This window comes from Fukomys damarensis, unplaced genomic scaffold (assembly GCF_012274545.1).
Source record: "Fukomys damarensis isolate Sample0158 unplaced genomic scaffold, DMR_v1.0_HiC HiC_scaffold_13, whole genome shotgun sequence".
NCBI lineage: Eukaryota > Metazoa > Chordata > Mammalia > Rodentia > Bathyergidae > Fukomys > Fukomys damarensis.
Genome location: NW_022900925.1, coordinates 10165149 through 10183878, shown reverse-complemented (window position 1 = coordinate 10183878; position 18730 = coordinate 10165149). Strand labels below are relative to the sequence as shown.

The 18730-nt window shown below is 52.6% G+C and overlaps 3 protein-coding genes across 4 annotated transcripts in view; 1 reads left to right on the top strand and 2 right to left on the bottom strand.

Annotated features, from left to right (window-relative positions):
* The first annotated feature begins 1314 nt into the window (after window positions 1-1314).
* Eif5a (eukaryotic translation initiation factor 5A) lies at window positions 1315-3408 on the top strand. Its single transcript, XM_010614826.1, has 5 exons — window positions 1315-1500; window positions 2628-2732; window positions 2929-3060; window positions 3155-3228; window positions 3366-3408. The coding sequence occupies exons 1-4, from the start codon at window positions 1336-1338 to the stop codon at window positions 3215-3217; spliced, it is 465 nt and encodes a 154-aa protein (XP_010613128.1). The 5' UTR covers window positions 1315-1335; the 3' UTR covers window positions 3218-3228; window positions 3366-3408.
* A 396-nt stretch (window positions 3409-3804) lies between these two features.
* Gps2 (G protein pathway suppressor 2) lies at window positions 3805-7007 on the bottom strand. 2 transcript variants are annotated; one of them, XM_033762822.1, is made up of 11 exons: window positions 6932-7007; window positions 6553-6715; window positions 6084-6193; window positions 5890-6002; window positions 5701-5780; window positions 5530-5612; window positions 5130-5283; window positions 4957-5046; window positions 4794-4873; window positions 4621-4716; window positions 3805-4469 (listed from the first exon to the last, which is right to left on the bottom strand). In XM_033762822.1, exons 2-11 carry the CDS (start codon window positions 6644-6646, stop codon window positions 4218-4220), a joined length of 1152 nt encoding a protein of 383 aa, XP_033618713.1. In that variant the 5' UTR covers window positions 6647-6715; window positions 6932-7007; the 3' UTR covers window positions 3805-4217. The 2 variants fall into 2 exon arrangements, with proteins under 2 accessions (XP_033618713.1, XP_010613126.1); XM_010614824.3 differs by having other exon boundaries at window positions 4303-4473; window positions 6553-6937.
* Window positions 7008-7181: 174 nt separating this feature from the next.
* The window catches only part of Neurl4 (neuralized E3 ubiquitin protein ligase 4), an 11932-nt gene continuing 383 nt past the window's right edge, over window positions 7182-18730 (bottom strand). Inside the window, exons 2-29 of the mRNA XM_033762729.1 lie at window positions 18499-18728; window positions 17499-17943; window positions 16794-17092; window positions 16518-16629; window positions 16340-16428; window positions 15747-15819; window positions 15357-15621; window positions 14947-15128; window positions 14395-14480; window positions 14110-14272; window positions 13811-14009; window positions 13654-13730; window positions 13493-13571; window positions 12982-13151; window positions 12758-12889; window positions 12104-12249; window positions 11806-12030; window positions 11609-11707; window positions 11356-11517; window positions 11003-11167; window positions 10353-10511; window positions 9865-10044; window positions 9655-9742; window positions 9457-9564; window positions 9195-9339; window positions 8932-9044; window positions 8672-8837; window positions 7182-7880 (exon numbers count right to left, since the gene is read on the bottom strand). Of these exons, the coding sequence (XP_033618620.1) occupies window positions 7676-7880; window positions 8672-8837; window positions 8932-9044; window positions 9195-9339; window positions 9457-9564; window positions 9655-9742; window positions 9865-10044; window positions 10353-10511; window positions 11003-11167; window positions 11356-11517; window positions 11609-11707; window positions 11806-12030; window positions 12104-12249; window positions 12758-12889; window positions 12982-13151; window positions 13493-13571; window positions 13654-13730; window positions 13811-14009; window positions 14110-14272; window positions 14395-14480; window positions 14947-15128; window positions 15357-15621; window positions 15747-15819; window positions 16340-16428; window positions 16518-16629; window positions 16794-17092; window positions 17499-17943; window positions 18499-18728 (4562 nt within the window). The 3' untranslated portion in view covers window positions 7182-7675. The remainder of the gene's footprint in view (window positions 7881-8671; window positions 8838-8931; window positions 9045-9194; window positions 9340-9456; window positions 9565-9654; window positions 9743-9864; window positions 10045-10352; window positions 10512-11002; window positions 11168-11355; window positions 11518-11608; window positions 11708-11805; window positions 12031-12103; window positions 12250-12757; window positions 12890-12981; window positions 13152-13492; window positions 13572-13653; window positions 13731-13810; window positions 14010-14109; window positions 14273-14394; window positions 14481-14946; window positions 15129-15356; window positions 15622-15746; window positions 15820-16339; window positions 16429-16517; window positions 16630-16793; window positions 17093-17498; window positions 17944-18498; window positions 18729-18730) is intronic.

Here is an 18730-nt window from a genome sequence, read left to right as displayed (position 1 = left end):
CCGAACGTGGACCGGGTCCGCATGGCAGTGTGGGGACCCCTCCCCCCAGGTCCCGGCCACCGGAAACCCCGAGCGGCCACATGGTGGGCGGGAGCTGGCTATCCCCAGCGCGGGGAAAGATGTTCCTTTCGAGCATCTGAGGGGTCTTAGAATTCTGGGGAGCAGAAGTCTGAAGACCGGGTTCCGATCACCTCGGAGGGCTTACTACAGAGGCATATGTTTCGGTTTCCCAACCTTATGGGTCCTTGGAGTTTGCCCCTCAGCCCTCACGTGAAGTGAGGCGGTCAGCCAGGTGTAAGTGGCACTTTTCCGAACTCACGGGCTGAAGAAATGGTGAGACCGAGGGAGACTGGACACGAGCCTCTTTTCGGCTCGGTCCATGCCGACGGCGCCTCAGTGTCCGAGGCAGACAGTTGCCCACGATGATATGCGGTCTTCACCTTGTCACTGTCTTACTTGTAGCTGGCTTGGGAGTAACTCGATTTTATAGAGTCCCTAACTACCAGCCTAGTGTGATTTCTGATACATACTACTACCAACCTTTTGCTTTCATTTTATTGTCATTCACCACCCCCCACTCCTCCACTTTCTACTGATTGTACAGGCCGGGCCTGAAAAGCCGACAGAACCGATGCATCCTGGGAAAAGTGGGAGGGCCCTCAAGTAGAGGCTGGCTTCCCTTTGGGAACTGAAATCGAGGTGTTTAATAGGGGGATCATTTGGAAACTACTTTCTCTCCCTTGACTGCATCTTCAAGTGCATGTTGGAGAGGCGGGAATCCCCCAAAGAGGCCTTGTGGCTTCCTGTACCAGTGACTGGCTTGTGTGTGGATAGGGGTGGAAGGGTGTAACAACCGGGTGGGGCCTTGCCCTCCCATCTCCACCCTCACCGTATTAGCCCCGCCTTTTTGCTGGCTCATGGCTGCTCACCTAATTATAGCCCTGGCTATCTGTGGGGAAGAGGGGTGGTTGATTTCAGTGGCAAATAATACCTGAATCCTTCCCCCTCCCAGGAAGTAGGCCATTCCTCATCTCAGATTTGGCATCCCAACTCCCTGAAACCTTTCTTTCCCAAGCCATGACTTTAGCTTTCGTTTTGGGGGAGAATCCAGGTATTCTCCTCTACCCTTTACCCCTTCTTCAGAATATTTGACCCCAGTCAGTATTTATTCCAGGAACTTTTGACTTTATTTTAGGTGGGTAACGGAGTAAAGGGTTGGGGAAAGTAAAGCAATGATTCTGGAAAAGAATGGGATGGATTAGAGGTTCTGATAACCTCCATCCTTACTGACCCCAGTTCTCTTCTTGGCTTTAGTTGGAATCCAAGCCTCTTAAAATGGCAGATGATTTGGACTTCGAGACAGGAGATGCAGGGGCTTCAGCTACCTTCCCAATGCAGTGCTCGGCATTACGTAAGAATGGTTTTGTGGTGCTCAAAGGCCGGCCATGTAAGATCGTCGAGATGTCTACTTCGAAGACTGGCAAGCATGGCCATGCCAAGGTTAGAATTTCTCCTCCACATCTTGCCTTCCCCACACCTCCTTTATCCATAGGACTCCTGGCAGCAGGCTGTCACTCACTAGTCCTGGCCCTTTACTTTCCTTTAGTTCTTTTCTCAGTCCTTTTTGCTAAGCACTCAGCCTTACTATACCTGCTTCGAGTCTCCAGCCTCTTCGGTTGAAATCTTTTGGTGGCCCCATCATTCTCTGGTATGTCTCTCCTTTTCCATCTTTGTGCCAATCTCTTCATGGTCTTTTACACTCTGGCTATTCAGCTGTTCTTTATTCCTGGTCTTTTTCCTTGAGCCTTGTAGATGTCCTTTTGTTTCCATCACTTTGCCCACTCAGATCCTAACACAGAAAGACAGTGTAGCATTCCCTGCAGGGCTCAAGTCACTTTGTTACTTACCTCCCTCTTTGGAGCTGATGTCATCCCACACACTAGTTCCTGCCCTTGCCTGTGTCCTTGAGTTCTTTGTTGTTTCCTTGCTTTCTTGGATCTTAACTTTATTGCACGTGCTTCCTGGATCACCTCAGACATTTTCCTTCCAAGTTCAACGTGGCTTTCATGTTGAATTTCTTGTGGTTTTGTTTACTGGTCAGGTTTTCCAGCTTTTGTTGACTTGGCATTAGTCCTGGTTATCCTCTAATGCCTTTTCTTTGGTTTCTTTATTTTCTAACTGCAAAGGTCTTCAAGTACTTTCTAAAGTTCTTTTACATTTCTTTTTCTCAGCTTTTCCCTTCTACCTTACCTTCCTTTATTTTCCAGTTTCCTAGCCCCTTGTGTGTCTCCAGAAAACTTGCAAACTTTTGCCTAGATTCCTAATCCCCTAGGCTGCTGGTATTGTATTAGTATTTGCCATTTCAGGCTAATGGGCTTCCCCTAAGCCTACCTTACCATTTCTACTATACTGTCGACCTTTATCTCAGTGGAGTTCTTTTAGCAAAACTCAGGGTTTGCGGGGACTTTAGTATTTCTTCTCTATGTTGTGGTTCATTTCCAACTCTCTTAATCTTTTCCCTAATAAGACAGACTGACTTCTTTCATCAGCCAGGTAGAATAACACAAGTATTTATGTTCTCCATCCTAGAATTTGGTTGGGTTTCTCTTTGTGGTTCATATATACAGGTCCACTTGGTTGGTATTGACATCTTTACTGGGAAGAAATACGAAGATATCTGCCCGTCAACTCATAATATGGATGTCCCAAACATCAAAAGAAATGATTTCCAGGTATGTAGATGATCAGGACGAGGATGGATTATGGAGGAAAAATAGGGATTGACCAAAAGTGAGGGAGGAGGGATATGGCAAGAAGCGAGGGTATTTAATAGAGTTTGCTCATCTTTCCAATTTGTCCATCACACACCTTTTACCTTCGGCCTACATAGGCCTACTTTCAACTTCCTTATCTCCCCCCACCCCCCAGCTGATCGGCATTCAGGATGGGTACCTATCACTGCTCCAGGACAGCGGGGAGGTGCGAGAGGACCTTCGTCTGCCTGAGGGAGACCTCGGCAAGGAGATTGAGCAGAAGTATGATTGTGGAGAAGAGATCCTGGTATGGTGCCCCTTTTCCCTTGTGTGTTCAGCTTTGGTCTTTGTATCTTCCTTTGAGTTCAGGCATCTCCTGATTATCCCTCCTGCTCTTCTAGATCACGGTGCTGTCTGCCATGACAGAGGAGGCAGCTGTTGCAATCAAGGCCATGGCAAAATAACTGGCTCCCAGGTGAGTGACAGAAGCCCTCACCCTCCCCTTTCACAGTTCTCACTGAAGAGTTATTCTAGCCTGATCCTCTCCTTCCTACCTTTCTTGTTGAAAGTATTACCTTGTCTTACATGGTTTTTCTCTCTTATCTTACCCAGGGTGGTGGTGGTGGTGGCGGCGGCGGCAGCGGCGGCAGCAGCACTTATCTTCCCCAGGGTGGTGGTGGTGGTGGCGGCGGCGGCAGCGGCGGCAGCAGCGGCGGCAGCAGCAGCAGCAGTGATCCTCAAGCCTGCAGAGGCCCCTCCCTTAGCCTGGCCCCACTCTAGCCGGGCCCTTGGCTGGACTCCTACGCAATTTATTTGACGTTTTATTTTGGTTTCCCCAACCCCCTCAATCTGTCGGGGAGCCCCTGCCCTTCACCTAGCTCCCTTGGCCAGGAGTGAGGGAGCCATGGCCTTGGTGAAGCTGCCCTCCTCTTCTCCCTTGCACTATAGCCCTAGTCGGGGAGAAGGGGTGGGTACTGCTTGTGGTTGAGTTTTTTGTTTTTTTAATTCAGTTTTTTTTTAATTCAATTTGGAATCAGAACACGGTGGATTCTGGTAAATGGTCCTTGTACCCTTTTCCCTATTCGTCCATGATCTGGTCCCCTGTTCACCATAGCTCTTTACCCCAATACCACCCACCCCACAGACTGGGGACCAGCTCTCTCCCCTGCCAATGTCTCTCCTGATACCCCTTAAATGGGGAGGGAAGAGAAAAGGGGAAGGGATGTGGTCCCTCCTCAGGCATCCTGGAGGGCCCTGCCCCCACGGGCTTCACCCTTTCCTGCGGGCTCTCTCCCCAACAATTTGTTAAAATCAAACCTGAATAAAACTACAAGTTTAATATGAAGCCCTCAACTCAGCCACTTACTTGAATTAAATGAGTATTTGTTGACTGGGAAATGTATTCATGATCCAGAAAAAAACTAAGCCACCTGATGACAGTGGCATTTATTACGATCCACTATCTTATTTGCTGTGCACCTGCCAGCCATTCCCCACCCTCCAAGCAGCTTTAACACTTGAGTGGGAAGTGACACAAACAGCAGCAGGCAGGGGTGGCAGGTAGGTTTTATTGGTCGGGGACACACAGGGAAGACCCTCACCCATGGGGGATGGAGCTGAAGATAAAATCTGATGGTCACTTGTGGTAGAAGCGAGGGTTCTGGCTGTGTTGGATGAAGGGGAGCCGAGGGCCAGGTTGGCTGGTAGTGGCAAAGCCTGACTGGTGATGAAAGGAGGGCTTTGTCACTGAGTTTCTGTCCCTTCTACTTAACACCCTTAGAGATGAACACCCCTAGGGAGGGGACCACCACAGGGTACAAGCCACCTATCTAGTTTCCATGGTAGTGGTTTTGATTACCACCCTTACCTTTCCTGCTGGTTGCATCTGCACCGGGAGCTGAGGGGAGGTAAGGAGTCCAGGTGCTGGGTGCAGAGCTTGGGGGTGCATGGGGCGCAGAGAAGACTGCAGAGGCAAAGTTGATATGATTGGCATACTGGGGGCTCCTTTAAACCTTTTAATCTCCCATAGCCTATACTCACTGAGTCAGAAAAACCAGTCTGCTGGTTAGCATGTTCCATCTGCTTTTGCAAAGACAGGGCACCACTAGGTTGGAGGAATCCTATACAAGGAAGAAGGGTATGTGAAATGAGTATAAGACAGTAGACCCCTTGAACCAGGGCTACTCCCCAGGGTGTCAATCACCTGTCTGAGTGGGCTGAAAGTGGCCGTGCACTGCATAGGGCTGTGGCTGTGGCTGAGATAAGTACTGCACTGCAGGAAATGCTGAAGGTGCTGAAAAAGGCAGGAGGGCCACCCATCAGGACTTTAAAAGCTCTCAACTGAGGAAAGCCCATCTTCCTGTCCCTATCACTCACCTCTGAGCTGCTGACTGGGACTGTAAGCTGGCTGTGTGGGCCCATAGTGAGGTGGGGGCTGAGCAGTCCCATAGGCACCACCTGGGCTGCCTTGGAACTGCCCATGCTCAGCGGTCCCTGCGAAAGCAGCAGCTGAACCCACGTAGTGCCGAGTCTAGGAAAAAAGAACTCATTACCTGTAAAGTGCTTGAAAGCAGAAACTCAGGGCTGGGGTTATAGCTCAGTAGTAGAGCATTTGCCTAGCATGTAAGGCTAAGTTCAAATTCAGTACTGGAGGGAAAAGAATAAACTGAGGAACTTCTGTATCTTCCTGGCCCATTTAAGTTCTTTGTATACCGTACAGGATGCCTGGGAGTAAATTCTAAGGAAAAAAGTAACGGGCTACACATCCAAACCTCACCGTAAGCACTTGGGGTCCAAACATCTGTTTGGCTCTGTCAGCTGCCATAAGGGTACCTGGGCGATTGTGTCCTCCAGGGCTCCCTAGAAAGGGAGAGGGGCTTTGGGATGCTGAAATGGAAAGCCATAATCTCCAGGAGGGCCCTTTCTGTCAGGTGGTCTTAGTCCTCACCCTGCATGCTGAGGAGGTGAGTTCCTGTGTGAACAGTCAGGCTCTGCTGGTATGCAGCTGATGTCAGAGTGGTCAGGTCACTGAAGTAAAAGGAACAGAGGTACCCCTCTTTTGCCATTAAACACCCAACTTTGCTACCTGATCCCAGTTCGCTTTGTCCCATTTTTACTTTTAACACTTTGATCCCACCTTTGCTCCTTTCGCCTCCGTTTTTCTTCCTCATGTAAAACTTTCTTTAGCTGCAGGAAAAGCTGGTGCTTCTCTTCCTGTAGAGCCAAAAGCTTCTCCTGCAATTTCAGAATCTGGGAGGGGAAGAAGAGAAAAATGTAAGCAGAAGAATCAAAGGGGCAAAACCAGAGCTGGGAGTGATCAGGACTGATTACTTGTTCCTTGGTTTCCTCTAGTGACATCCTCTCTTCCATCTCCTTTTTTTTCCTTCTCTCTTGCTCTTCCTTCATCTTCTGTTCCATCATCTTGTCCACCTCTTCTTCCTCTGCAGAATCAGGTATAATGGAGAAATGGTAGCGTGGTCAAAATCGAATGTTAGGAGACTGAAGACTGACAAAGGCCAGTTACCCTACCACTCCTGCGTGCACATGGCAATGGTTTTTTCCCCATCACTGGGAGAAGGAAGTTTTATTAGGTGCTCTCCAAGGTCCTTGCCAGCTCAGGGTGTTGGAATTTATAAACTAGGCCTCTTCACTCCTACCAGGTAGGGCTGTTCCGTCCATCTCGCCTTGCCCGCAAGCACAGTGCACTGCCTGTTAATAGGGGTCAGCTCTGGGGTAGCGGGGCCACCCTGGGCTGTGTGCCGTCCACCCCACGTCTACCCCCACGCTTGCGCCAGCTCACCTTGCCGCTTGCGCTCCCGCTCCATCATGATGTGCCGATGCAGTGCTCTGGCCATGGCGTTGGAAAGCTTGGGGCGCTCCAGGAGCGCGGGCATCGTGCTGCCGGGATGGCGAGGGCCGCAAGTGCCCCGCTCTGTCACTGGCTGCTAGACCTCGGACCGGGCCTGCAGGTAGGAGGGTGCTCAGCAGAGACTCACACGGGACCCAAGCGGAAGCTCGTCTACGCAGGCCGAGTCACGTGTCCTGGAGTCCACCTCTTGGCCGGGCCATAGCCGCACTCTAGTACGCGAGCGCAGGCGAACCACGCGGGTGGGGGTGGGGGTCACTGGCTAGGTGCCCCCGCCCCTTCTTGCAGCCCCGGGGCGCCGGCCCCTCCCTACCCGTCTTCTCAGCGCTCTCCACGGCCTCCGGCGCGCCTTGTCTCTAGCGTCACATCCGGCGGCCGGGCTGAGTCCTTCCGGAGTCACGGAGGAAACCGACCTTACAGGTTAGGTGACAGGGAAAGGCGGAAGCGCGCGGGACGGGTGCCCGCGAGTTCAAACCCGCGGTGGGCGGACCCCAAAGCCGAGAGGGGGCCGTGCCTGGCCCGCCCTGGATGCACTTCTGTGAGGGGCGCGGGAGACTGAGGCCGAGGCGTGTGCTCCGAGACGGGTGTTTATTGGCTCCTTAAAAACCCGAGTCAGTAACAACTGTACAGAGGGTCCTCTTCCTTGCTCCCGCCCTTCCTTCCCCACTCCCGCCCGATGGCCCCGGAAAACAGCAGCTTCTTGTGGGCACAGGGAGAAACTCCTCTGGGATTCACAGTAACCAGAAACAAAAACGGAAATAAATTAAATGATGGGGAGGGTAAATAGGGATTCGTGTTCCCCACGTCAGTGCATGAAAGGGGGGGCCTGGAGTCAGACCCCCACAATCTCCCTTCCATCAGAGGGAGTGTGCTGGCCCTCTGGACATGGAGATGTGCTCCATTCCCCATTTGAATCTGAGAGACTGCCTACGTGCTCTTTCGTCTGCCAGGACAGCACCTGTGCATGCCATGAGTCACTGGAATGAGGTGGAGGCAGTCTTCACTCAGAGTCCTGGGCCAAGGCCCAACTGTGCTTGTAGTAGTGGTGTCTCACCCCTCATTCCACCCGTACCAGCAGGGCATAGAGGAGTGTGGCCCCCTTCTCCTTAGTGACCCACTCAAGTTCCGCTGGGCTGAAGTGAGGGTCAGGAGGTTCTCTGAGAGCAGCAGAAGGGGGTCCATGGGTATAGGAGCCAGGACGCACACAAACCTGGAATGCCACCTGAGCCTGGTGCGTCCGCTGGGATTTGGGGTCCCGGAATCTGCCAGACAAAAAGCAGAAACAGGTAAAGTGAGGCCTTTGACCCTCTGGCTGCTCCCCCTTGCTAACTGTTCCCACCAAGCCTTCCTGTTCCTTGGCAATAACTCCCACCCAAAGGCACTTAGCTTCAGCTGTTCACTACTTCTAAGGCTTTTCCCTCAAAAGTCTACTCAGCTACTCCTTTCACTACCCTCTTCATACCTTTGCTCAAGCCTCACTTTTCAGGGTCAGAGGAAGCAATCCTGGGGACTGAACCCAGGGGCTTCACAATGAACTACATCCCCAGCCTTCCAAAAATTTTCAGACAGGGTCTTGCTAAGTCATTGAATTGCCCAGGGTGGGCTTGAACTTGTGATCTTCCTGCCTCAGCCTCTCAGGGTGCTGGGATTACAGGTATTCTCAACTGCACTTTACCAAATCTCACCTTTTGATAATGTCTAACCTGCTACCCTATTTAATATGCTCACTCCAAGCACATGTCTCTCCTGTTTTACTCCACTCTTCATCTTTCTATTGTTTGCATAGTGTTCATTTATCACCTTTAACAATACTGAAGCCATTGTATGTAAAGATTTTCTAAAGTGAGAGGAGAGAGAAGGTCCACAAGAGCAAGGTTCCTTTACCTAGACAGCTTGTGCTAAGTGCTATCTGTTCAATGAATGAATGAGGAAAGGACTCAGGTGAAGGAGCAGCTAGCAAGCAAAGACAGGAAAATGAGGGTGGACAAATCATGCCCACCCAAGAGACCCTCTAGGTCTGATTCCCCAAAGCACCTTAGTCCTGAGTACTCACTGCACTTTGGAGGCCAGGGTCTCGGCCCCAGCATATTGAAGGGAAGGGGAAAGCAGCACTGGAGGGGGCTGCTCCTCCCGGGGAGGTGCACAGTTCTCACCAGGCTCCTGAAATCCCACCTCAGGTTCTCCCTTCAAGGGCCGGCAGCTCAGGATAGAGGCAGTACCTGGGAAGACAGCTGGGTCAGGGCAGCCCTTGTGATTCTTCCCAGTCCCTCCAGGCCCAGCCATGCCCTGCCTTTCCCCACTGTTCCACGGTACCTGCTTCCAGCTCCCCTCGGTCCAGCACCCTCCGTACAGCTGCCACATTGCTCCCATGATACGCCATGTGCCACTTCTTGGTTAGTGTCCCAGCTTCCAGGCGGGGATTCACCCTAGGAGGAAGACAGAGAAGGCTGACACCAAATGGTCACTGGCTCCAGATTATCCCCTTTTCTATCGCTTTTTGCATGTACTGTCTTGGAATTCTTTCTCAAGGAGGGAAAGAGCAGTAGGGGAAATGCATGACTCTGACCCATGTGTACCTGAGGTTGAACCTGCACCAACCGAAGGGCAGAGAATATTCCCGGGGGGGCTCCCCTCGGCGCCTGTGGGCCTCATCTCCTCGTAGCTTCCGGCAAGATTCACAGTAGCACAGGCTACGCTTCGGTGGAGACATGAAATAATCTTCTGTGGGATAGTAAATGACAGGTTTGGTGCTGACTCCCACCTTGGTCTCGATTATGCTGCTCCTCTCAAGCTGCCCATGAGAGTAAGGTGGATGGGTTCTGGAGGACTGGGACTCACCAGGAAGCAACAGCAGTTCTTGGAAGCGAGAGCAAAGGGCATGGTATTCACAGCTCTTTAAAGGGCTAGCAGCAGGTGGGGGACCCCAGCACACACTCTCCTTGATACCTGAGGGAGCACAGGGGACGCAGGTCACAGGATCTGGAGGACAGGAGTAGGGAGATGGGGAAAGATGAGGGTCCCTTTAGGGTAGCGCACCATCCACCATGTCAGCCTTTTCCATGTCCCCTTGGGTTCCAGCACTCTTTCCACTGGCAGCCCCTTGCTCAGGACTCACGATTGTCACCTGTAGGGAAGAGGAATAATCAGCCAAAGCTTGATCAGTCCCCAGAGCTGGCTGATCCCTTCTGTGGATCACATGCTTCCCAGTCTCCCAGGTACTCCCTCCCCATCTCCATTGCCACTAACCTGCTCACACTGCCCATAGAGATCCACGAGAGCATGGCAGGGCTGGGGCACGTCTGGCACAGCCACCCCCTGGTCTACCCCATTGACGTGGAGATGCAGTCCCCCAGAGCTGTCTAGCCGCAGTCCCAGGGTGGTGCCTTCAGGACACGTGTCCAGATTTGGCCCAAACTTCTCACAGATCTGGGAGGAGAGGCCTACTGTTTTCCAGACATCAGACTCCCACCAACAGTGATCATCCTGACGTTTCCTCTGCTTCTGGTTGCCAGTGCCTGGGCTTTGCATCTATACCTGCTCGCTGCCTAGGTTCTAGCTCTACCTCAGTTACTTAAGAGTCTCCTCTCTCACCCCCCAACTGTAACATTCGTAATGGCAGAGGCACAGGAGGAAGAGGCAGGCCTAAGACTAGGTAATGACACACCCTTGCCCATCCACACCTGCCCCCCTCTGATCTATGGTCCTGCTGGCCTTCTCTTTGGCTCCCCACTCACTTTGAGACCATTGTGGAAAACACCACGGCCCCGCAGCAGCCAGGCTGCCCGTTTGAGGGCACAGGCAGAAGCAGGAAAGTTGAGCCTCTCAGGTGGACAAGTGATGACTCCCAGGACAAGGGAAGAGGTCCACTGTCGGTTCAGAAAATCTATCCGCACCTGTAGAGGGAACTGCTCTGCAATTACAGCCTACTAAGCAGAAATACCAATTTACCCAACTGAAACAGCCTCTTCCCCAGCCAGAGTGTACACACCTCCTAGAGTGTAGCCTGGGCCTTCCCCTTCTGATGTTTGGATGGATCAGAAACTATAAACATATACATTTTCTTCCTTTTTACCTGTGTGTGTGTGTGTGTGTGTGTGTGTGTGTGTGTGTTTGTGTGTGTGCGCGCGCGCACGCGCGCATGGGTATACGTGCATGTGAGGACATTGTACGTTAGACAAGTACTCTACCGCTGAGCTGTACTGCCAGCCTCTCTCCTTCTTTGAGCCTTGGCCTTACTGTTGTTGCTCCTGTAAAGATTCTGGTCCCTAGGGGCTTCCTTCACTCAGCTAATTTTGCTCTATCTTTCAGTTTGCAGCAGAAAGGTCCCCTCTAGGAGGGTTGGTACTGTCACCCAAGCAAGAATTGGGGAGATGGCAAGGCACACCTGGACCAGCAGCTGGGGCACCAGGGGCTGGCTGATGACAACGATGCCCTGATTGTAGCTGGCCACCCGTGTAGCTGTCTGGTTCCCATTGGACAAGAGAATATTCTTCCCGTGGTTCTCCAGGAACTCGAGGACTGTGGGCATCATGCCCATTTGATTCTGGCCCTAATGGAGAGAGAGAGACTAAGCTGCACCATGGACTGTTCACAGGCCTGTCCTACCCCACTGGGGTATATATACACAAAGCTCAAGTATGGTCTTTACCAGACCATCAGAGAACTCAAGAGAACCTTGCACTCGATGCCCACCAAGTGCCCATCCACATGCCCACAGGCCCTGCTGTAGTCTCTTACTCCCAAGCCACGGTCCTCGCTCTCATCATCATCTTCCCCCTCACTGCCAGTGTCTGAGCTGGGGGAAGGAGGCTGGGTGACTTCTGGTTCCTCCAGCCTTGTGGAACTGACAATGGACACACTGCGTACTGGCCCATATAGATCCAACACAGCCCACACGTTCTAAGGACACAAGATCCAAGCAGTCAAAGATAGTCACATGACCTCCACCCAAGAACCCACACCCAGCTCCCAGGGCAGTTCTTATGTCTACCTTGGCAATGCCAGTGGCTGCAGGCCCCATGTCCTCTCCATCTACCAGGATGTGCATCGTATCATCTGCTCCCCGACGAATGCCCACATGGCTCCCCACCTAGGTCAAAATGGGACAAAGACAGATGCTCAGTCCACCTCTTTGCTTTTTCAACCCACCAACCCTGCCCACCCTTACCCTGGAGCCAGCTGCTTTACCCCTAGCCTCTCAAGGTTCCAGCCATAGTTCATCCTCTGGAGCTGCCCGTCACGCCTCACTTCACAGCTGGACACCATCCAGGTGGTCTTGGTCCGGAGCTCTGGCAGAGAAGGAGGCAGTCCAGGCCCACTACCTGCTCCAGAACTCATCTCCCCTGGCACTAGTGTGGTCAGCCCCAGCCGGAGGGAACCTGCCCACTTCTCATCCAGCTCTTCCACTTTCACCTGCAAGACAGAAAATGTTACCTGGCCCTGTCTCGTGAGCCAACAACCCCCCTATCACATCCCCATAGCCCACCTCAAAAACTTCCTCAGCCTTGAGCTCCTTGGTGCTAAAAACAAGGCCATGGGCATAGCCAACTGCACGTACTGCCCTTGTGCCATCCTCCTCCAGAGTGACATTCTTGCCACAGGTACTGTGGAATCGGTGAGCCACGCCAGCCACTGTGGACAGATGGTCAGAGAAAGAGGTAGGATTAAGATAATAAGCTAAAGATGGGATGTAGAGCAAAACTTTCCAGTGAAATAGGAATGGACACTAAGGCCCCATCTGTCATTATTCCTCAGTACCTCTTTTTTTTTTTTTTTTTTTTTTTTTTTTTAGGCAGGGTCTCACTATGTAGTTGAGACCGACCTGGAACTCACTATGTACCCCAGGCTGGTCTCCAACTCACAGCGATGCTTCTGCCTCAGCCTCCCGAGTGCTGGGATTACAGGCATGCGCCACCACACCCAGCTCCTCAGTACCTCTTAAAACTTTTTACCATAGCATGATTCATTCCCAAACCTGGATGCAAAGCATGTGGTATGCTGGTTCCTGGGTGGCTGGAAAGCATCCAGACTCTGTGTCCCAGGTATAAACCCCCTTTCTGACTGCTTGCCAAGACAGGCCTGTTCCTTCCAATAACCAGCAACGTCTCTGAAGAGGATCCCTTAGGCCCACAGCAGGTACCTGGAGAGTGCAGGGGGAAGGATTTCTCAGTAGCTGTGTTGCTGGTGGCCAGGCTGTTGTCCATGGGGCCAGTGGCATTGGTGATGGACACTTGGACACACTGACCATAGAGATCCACTACAGCATACACCTCTGCATAGAAAAGGAAGGGGTCAGAAGCCTGAGGGCCCAGGCAGCCTGAGCTAAGGATGGCTCGCCAGAAGCCACAAAGCAGTCACCTTTACCCGGAGGCAAGCCTGAGCAGGCAGCGCCTTGGTCCTGGCCATTGATGAAGTAGTGCAGGTCACCCTTGGCAGTTCGCATCATGCCAATGCGTGCACCTGTGCCCAGTGCATCCAGGTCACACCCATAGTTGTTGCGCATTGTGTTACCATCTTGCATGATGGCTGTGCCACTGGGGAAAAAACAAGGGGTGAGTTAGCCTCCCATTTTCAACCCCACACTGGCCTCTGCTCAGTCTCTGCCTGACAGAGCCCACATATCCTGGACATGGGGAGGGTGTCTTGATCTGCACCTGAGGTTCACTCCTGTTAACTCCTTTACAGCTGGGAGCTCCCCCAGAGAACAGCAGGAATTTCTCTAAGAGGAGGATGAAGCCACGACAGGCTGGGCAGAGCTTCCCAGAATTGAACAGAGGGCAGCAAGATCCCCTAGGTCGGCCACTGCCTAGGGCCACCACAGGCCTAAACCCTGATACCAGTCAGCTACACCCAGCCCTGCCAAGCTGGTCCTGACCTCAACATCCAGGTATCATAGTCAATGTCTGTCATGGTGTTGGGGAACTCCAGATCTTCAGGCCGGATGGCAGTCACCCCTAGGAGGAGGCAGGGGAAGTCAGAGCCCATCCCATAGGCACAGGTAGCCAGCATATAACCCACATTCAGCTGCCTCCTCACCAGCCTCAATGGAGCCTGACCAGCGATCTACCATCTTCTGAATGACAATTTCAAACAGCTCTCCATCTCGCAAAGCCCTGCCAGGAGAGTGGCGGTCAGTGAGGCCCTACTTGGGTGGGCAGCAAGACAGCAGACACAGGAAAGTCCAGAGACTGACCGGTTAGAAATGACAATGGCATCATTGAACTCGCTACGGCAGTTGTGGCGGAGTGCCGTGCGGCCCCCATTAGTGATGACCGCATTACTGCCGTGCAGCTGGTGGAAACGCAGGTCAGAGCCACCTGCTCCCGAGGATGGGGAGCTCGGAGACACCTGGTTGTTCCCCTCAGGAAGTGGCTCAGGAACTGGAGGCACCTCTGCAAGAGTGGACATCACCCATTAGGATTAGGTCCCTGAATATCTCTACAGCCTTCCAAGGCCACCCTAACCCCCTGCCCCAGCAGAGCCTGGCCTCACCCACGTCGTCCACAATGGTGGCCTGGGCCGCCTGGCCATAGAGATCAACGACAGCATAGACACCCGGGGGCACATTCCAGGCAGCAGGGCCCTGAGTCATTCCATTGACAAAGAAGTGAAGAGTCCCGTCCTCCCGCCGCACTACGCCCACCGTGTCCCCTGCCTTGGAAGAAGGGGGGCTGGAGTGAGGAGTCAGGCAGAGTTCCTGCCTGGGATGGTCCTGCATTCACCCCTCCTTGCCAGCTCCCTGACTGTTGCACCCAGGCACTGCACCCTCTCTCCCACCTTGAGGCGGTCCAGGTTGTGCCCATATTCATCCAAGATGGTTGTTCCATTGTGCATCACACCATTCCCAGTCATCATCCAGGTTCCTAAGGGAAAGGGAGAAACAGATGAAATGAGAGGGAAAGTAGGGCTGCTCTTTATATAAAAAAAAACTACCCCAAGCTGACAGCCCACCCTATCTTTCCTGAGATTTAGGTTTCTTCTCGGTAAGACAAGAAAATTACAATTTCCAAGGCAGCCACATGGCCTCCCTCATGGCCTCCTTAGCCCCTGGACAAATCATCACAAGTGTAACAAGGAAAGGGGTTCAGAACAAGGCCCAGGGCTGGCCGTGGTGGCACACTCAGGAGGCTGAGGCAGGAGGATCGCTGTGAGTTCAAGACCAGCCTGGGGTACATAGTGAGTTCCAGGTCAGTCTCAACTACAAAGTGAGACCCTGTCTCCAAAAACAAAACAAAGCCAAAAACAAAAAAAGAAACAGAACAAGGACCAAGACCAGAGGGATACCTTCTGCTCTAGGACCCTATATCAGCCCTGCCCTTGGGAGCTCACCAGAGCGCAAGTTGGTCATGGTGGAGGGCAACTGGAGATAGGCAGGGTTGTGGGTAGTGACACCAATCTCGATGGAGCCAGCCCATTTGTCCACCATCTTGTCAATGCGCACCTGGAATACTTCTCCATCCCGCAGTGCTCTGCTGCTCAGCACCACACCATGATTGAAGTCATCAGTGGCACTGAGGGCACAGCAAGTGGGGATTCAGATACCCCAACACACACTCTTGAGTATACCAAGGTTTAGCCTAGCAACACCTGCCTGTCACCCACTGCCCCAAGCCAACCAACCAGACCACACACTTCAGGAAGTTCCTGACCTTTGTGTCCAAGACTCCCCAGAACAGAATCCCTCTGCCTCCCATCCCCACCTTGCCCCTTCAATCCCATTAGAGTCCCATGGGCCATACTGGGGCCTCAAGGCAGTGCGTCCCTCGTGGGTGATGGCTGCCTTCTGCCCACAGTTGGGGTGAAAGAGAAGGCGCTCAGGTTCTGCTTGGGCAGCAGGAGCAGCACGGCGAAGAGCACCCTCAGGTGACAGTGCCCGAAGAATGGCGTTGTTCCGGCGAAGACGGTCACTATGGTTGTTATTGTGTACAATGGTCACCTTCACAGCCATCCCGTACAAATCCACCACACCATACACCACTGGGGGTGTCAATGGGGTAGCCACACCTATCGGGGAGGAAAATGAGGGGCAAATAGTAAAAAAAAAAGACAAGCATCAGAGAGGCTGGAGGATAAAGTCCTGATACCACTGAGAGACCTGGACCAATGGCCTTCTCTGAGTATCTCCTTACCTTGATCGATTCCATTAATGAAAAAGTGCAGGGCAGAATTGGACTTCCTTGTGAGACCAATATGGTCACCTTCCTAATGAGAACAGAAAAGTAGTTCAGTATGAAATCTAGCTAACAGTCTCCAAAGCAGTCCCAGGGCCTTCTCACTATCCCATTTGACAAGGGACCCACTCCCAAATGTATTCATGCAAGACTGAGACTAACCCAAATGATGGGCAGAGCATATCCTGGGTCGCTGTTTTCTAGACAGGGCAATTTCCACATTTCCTGAATGCTCAATGTAAGGCACAAGATTAGACTATTTTATAAGCATCAACTTCCTTAAATCTATATAATTGCTACAAGGATTGGGGATACATTGTGGCAGTAGAATGCTTGTGTAGCATATGTGAAGCCATAGGTTCAAACTCCAGCACTGGGGGAAAAATAATAAAAGCACTACTAACAGACTCATATTAGAGCCTGTTGAGGAACTCTTGCCTTCTCAGAAAGAACCTCACAGAAAGACAGAGGATCTTGTGTTAGATAAGAGAAGACTACCTCATGGCACCCAGGCAGTACCCAGGGCTCCTCTGGAATTGCCCCAACCTCACCTGTAGCTCATCCAGACTGAATTCACAATACTCCCGGCGGGTGCCCTTGCCATTGGTCAGGATCCCACAGCCGCTCATCATGATGGTGCCTGCGCAAAGGTGGACACCTGCTTAGGATATGGACTTCCTTCCCTTCCAACCCCAGGTTTGTGTCACCACCCCTGCCCAGGGCTGGTACCTGACTGGAGGTTGGTCATGGTGGCTGGGTACTCCAGGTTGTTGGGGTTGTGAGTAGTGACACCAATCTCAATGGAGCCTGACCACTTATCTACAAGCTTATCAATACGGATCTGGGGTTGAATGACAGCAAGTACATGGAATAGGGAATTTAAGTGCAGAGAAGGGATCCTCAATCCTTCTTCCCCAGGCCCCACCCTCCTGACATCCATCAAGGATTAAGCCCCATCTTTAGCTTCCAGAAGGTGAGCCAGCCAGACCTCAGGGTCTTGCATACCTCAAACATCTCATTATCCCGAAGTGGGCGGTTGGTCATGACAACCCCATTGTTGAATTCATCCAGAGGCCTCCGGCGCTCAGCTGTCTTATTATTGTTGCTGAGTTTGATAAGGGTCCCACACTTCTCGTGAAAGAGCAGGGCATCATTGGAAGTGAGGATGGGTGAAGTGGCAGTACCGCTAGATCCCAGCCCATCCCCTGGTGGTGGGGAGCTCAGGTTCACATTCAAGAGGCCCCCGTTGTAGGCAGACAGGATGGCATTGCTCACCACCTCAGAGAGCTCCATGCTGGCAAAGTCTACAGTAGTAGGACAAAGAAAGGAAACTAAGATAAGGCTCTACATCTTCTGGCTTAACACCTTCTCCCTCTACCCCTTTCCTGCCCAGACCCCTTCCCAGAGCCTCCCCAAAGCCCTCACCATTATGTGACTCAAGGCTGTTAGGAAATGTCTCCAGCCAGCCCTGCACAGGGCACACCATCAAGGCTGGGCACCAGGTGGGGTGGAAGGAGAATAAGGGTTCAGCCCCTGTTTCAGAGCCCACAGCCAAGAGACCTTTTCCGTTAGCCCCTGTTCTCACTGGCAACAGACTCAGGAGTCTGAATGGCCCTGGCAGCCCAGCCCAGATCTTCGCTACATTTACCCTGTTTCTTCAGCTACATTCCCTGCCCCATCCCTCCACCAAGGCCCTAGTTGTCTCCTCACCTTCATCCCCAGAAGTTCCCTGGTCAGCCAAGGAAGAATCTTCAGGGGGTGCTGAGGGCTCAAGGGGCGTTGTGGGGATAGTAGTAGGGAGACTGAAGCCTGGCTCAGGGGGGAGCACGGTGATCTGGGTGCACTTGCCATAAAGGTCCACGACAGCCCAGACACGAGCAGGCAGGCCTGTGGCAGCCACACCACAATCCCGCCCATTCACCCAGAGCCGCAGCTCCCCAGCAGCTGTTCTCTCCACACCCACTCGGTCTCCTTCGCCAAGCTGGTCCAGGTCCTGTCCATACTCCTCCAGCACAGAGCGCCCATCCTTCAGCACTGAACAACCTGATACTACCCATGAGCCCCCTTTTAGCCCTGTGGCACTGCTTGGGAAGTCCAGCACACTAGGATCCAACGCGGTCACCCCAATCTCAATGGAGCCACTCCAGGAGTTGACCTATGTTGGGGATGGTGGACAGAAAGACTCAGGATGGGTCACCACTGGGGGTCTCCCACTACTAGGAAACTACATTCCATATGCCCAAGAGTCACTCTCCTCCTAAATTCCTTCTCTGTGAGCCAAAGAAATCACATGTATTCTTCTCTTTCCCTAAGTATTTCAGCTCATCCGTCATTCTGGCTCTACCTCAGTTTGTCCTTCAATGGTTTATTCTTTCCTCCGTATCTCTCCCCTTTTCCTAACATATCTAACATCACCTCCATCTCCAAGATATTGTGTCAGGAGGCTCATTCAATAGCTATTCTACCGGACGGACCCCCGTGTCCCCTTCCTGCATCTGGATCTTTCAGAAACTCGGGCCCTGTCTCCTCCTTCGAATTGAACATTTCTGAATTATTTTCTTCTTGCCCATGCCCTTGTACCCTATGGCCTGTCGCTTCCCTTTCTGAACCCAGTGACGTGAGATTTCTAGCTGCCCTACCGCATTTACTTCTGGTTCCCTCCCACTACCCTCCACATCCCCATTTCAATTCCGCGGGCCCAGCTCTGCACCTTGCGGTCGATGCGGACAGTGAAGACGCGTCCATCGCTCAAGGGTTCCCGGCTCAACACCAGCCCGTGGTTAAACTCCTGGCCTGGCTGCTGCCTTCGCGCTATACGCCCGCAGGCCGACAGGCTCACCAAACGCCCAGTGCGCGGGTGCAGCTCCCCAACGCTGCCGAGACTCCCGCTGGACCCCGGTCCTGGGACGCTGCCGCCAGGACCCCCACCCCCACCCGGTCCT

Coding starts and splice junctions, on each gene's coding strand:
- Eif5a (XM_010614826.1), top strand. CDS start 1,336: ATGGCAGATGATTTGGACTTCGAGACAGGAGATGCAGGGGCTTCAGCT. Junction 1,501..2,627: donor GCAAGCATGGCCATGCCAAG/GTTAGAATTTCT, acceptor TCATATATACAG/GTCCACTTGGTTGGTATTGA. Junction 2,733..2,928: donor TCAAAAGAAATGATTTCCAG/GTATGTAGATGA, acceptor CCCACCCCCCAG/CTGATCGGCATTCAGGATGG.
- Gps2 (XM_033762822.1), bottom strand. CDS start 6,646: ATGCCCGCGCTCCTGGAGCGCCCCAAGCTTTCCAACGCCATGGCCAGA. Junction 4,874..4,956: donor CTTTCAGCCCACTCAGACAG/GTGATTGACACC, acceptor TTCCTTGTATAG/GATTCCTCCAACCTAGTGGT. Junction 4,470..4,620: donor AGATGCAACCAGCAGGAAAG/GTAAGGGTGGTA, acceptor ATCACCAGTCAG/GCTTTGCCACTACCAGCCAA.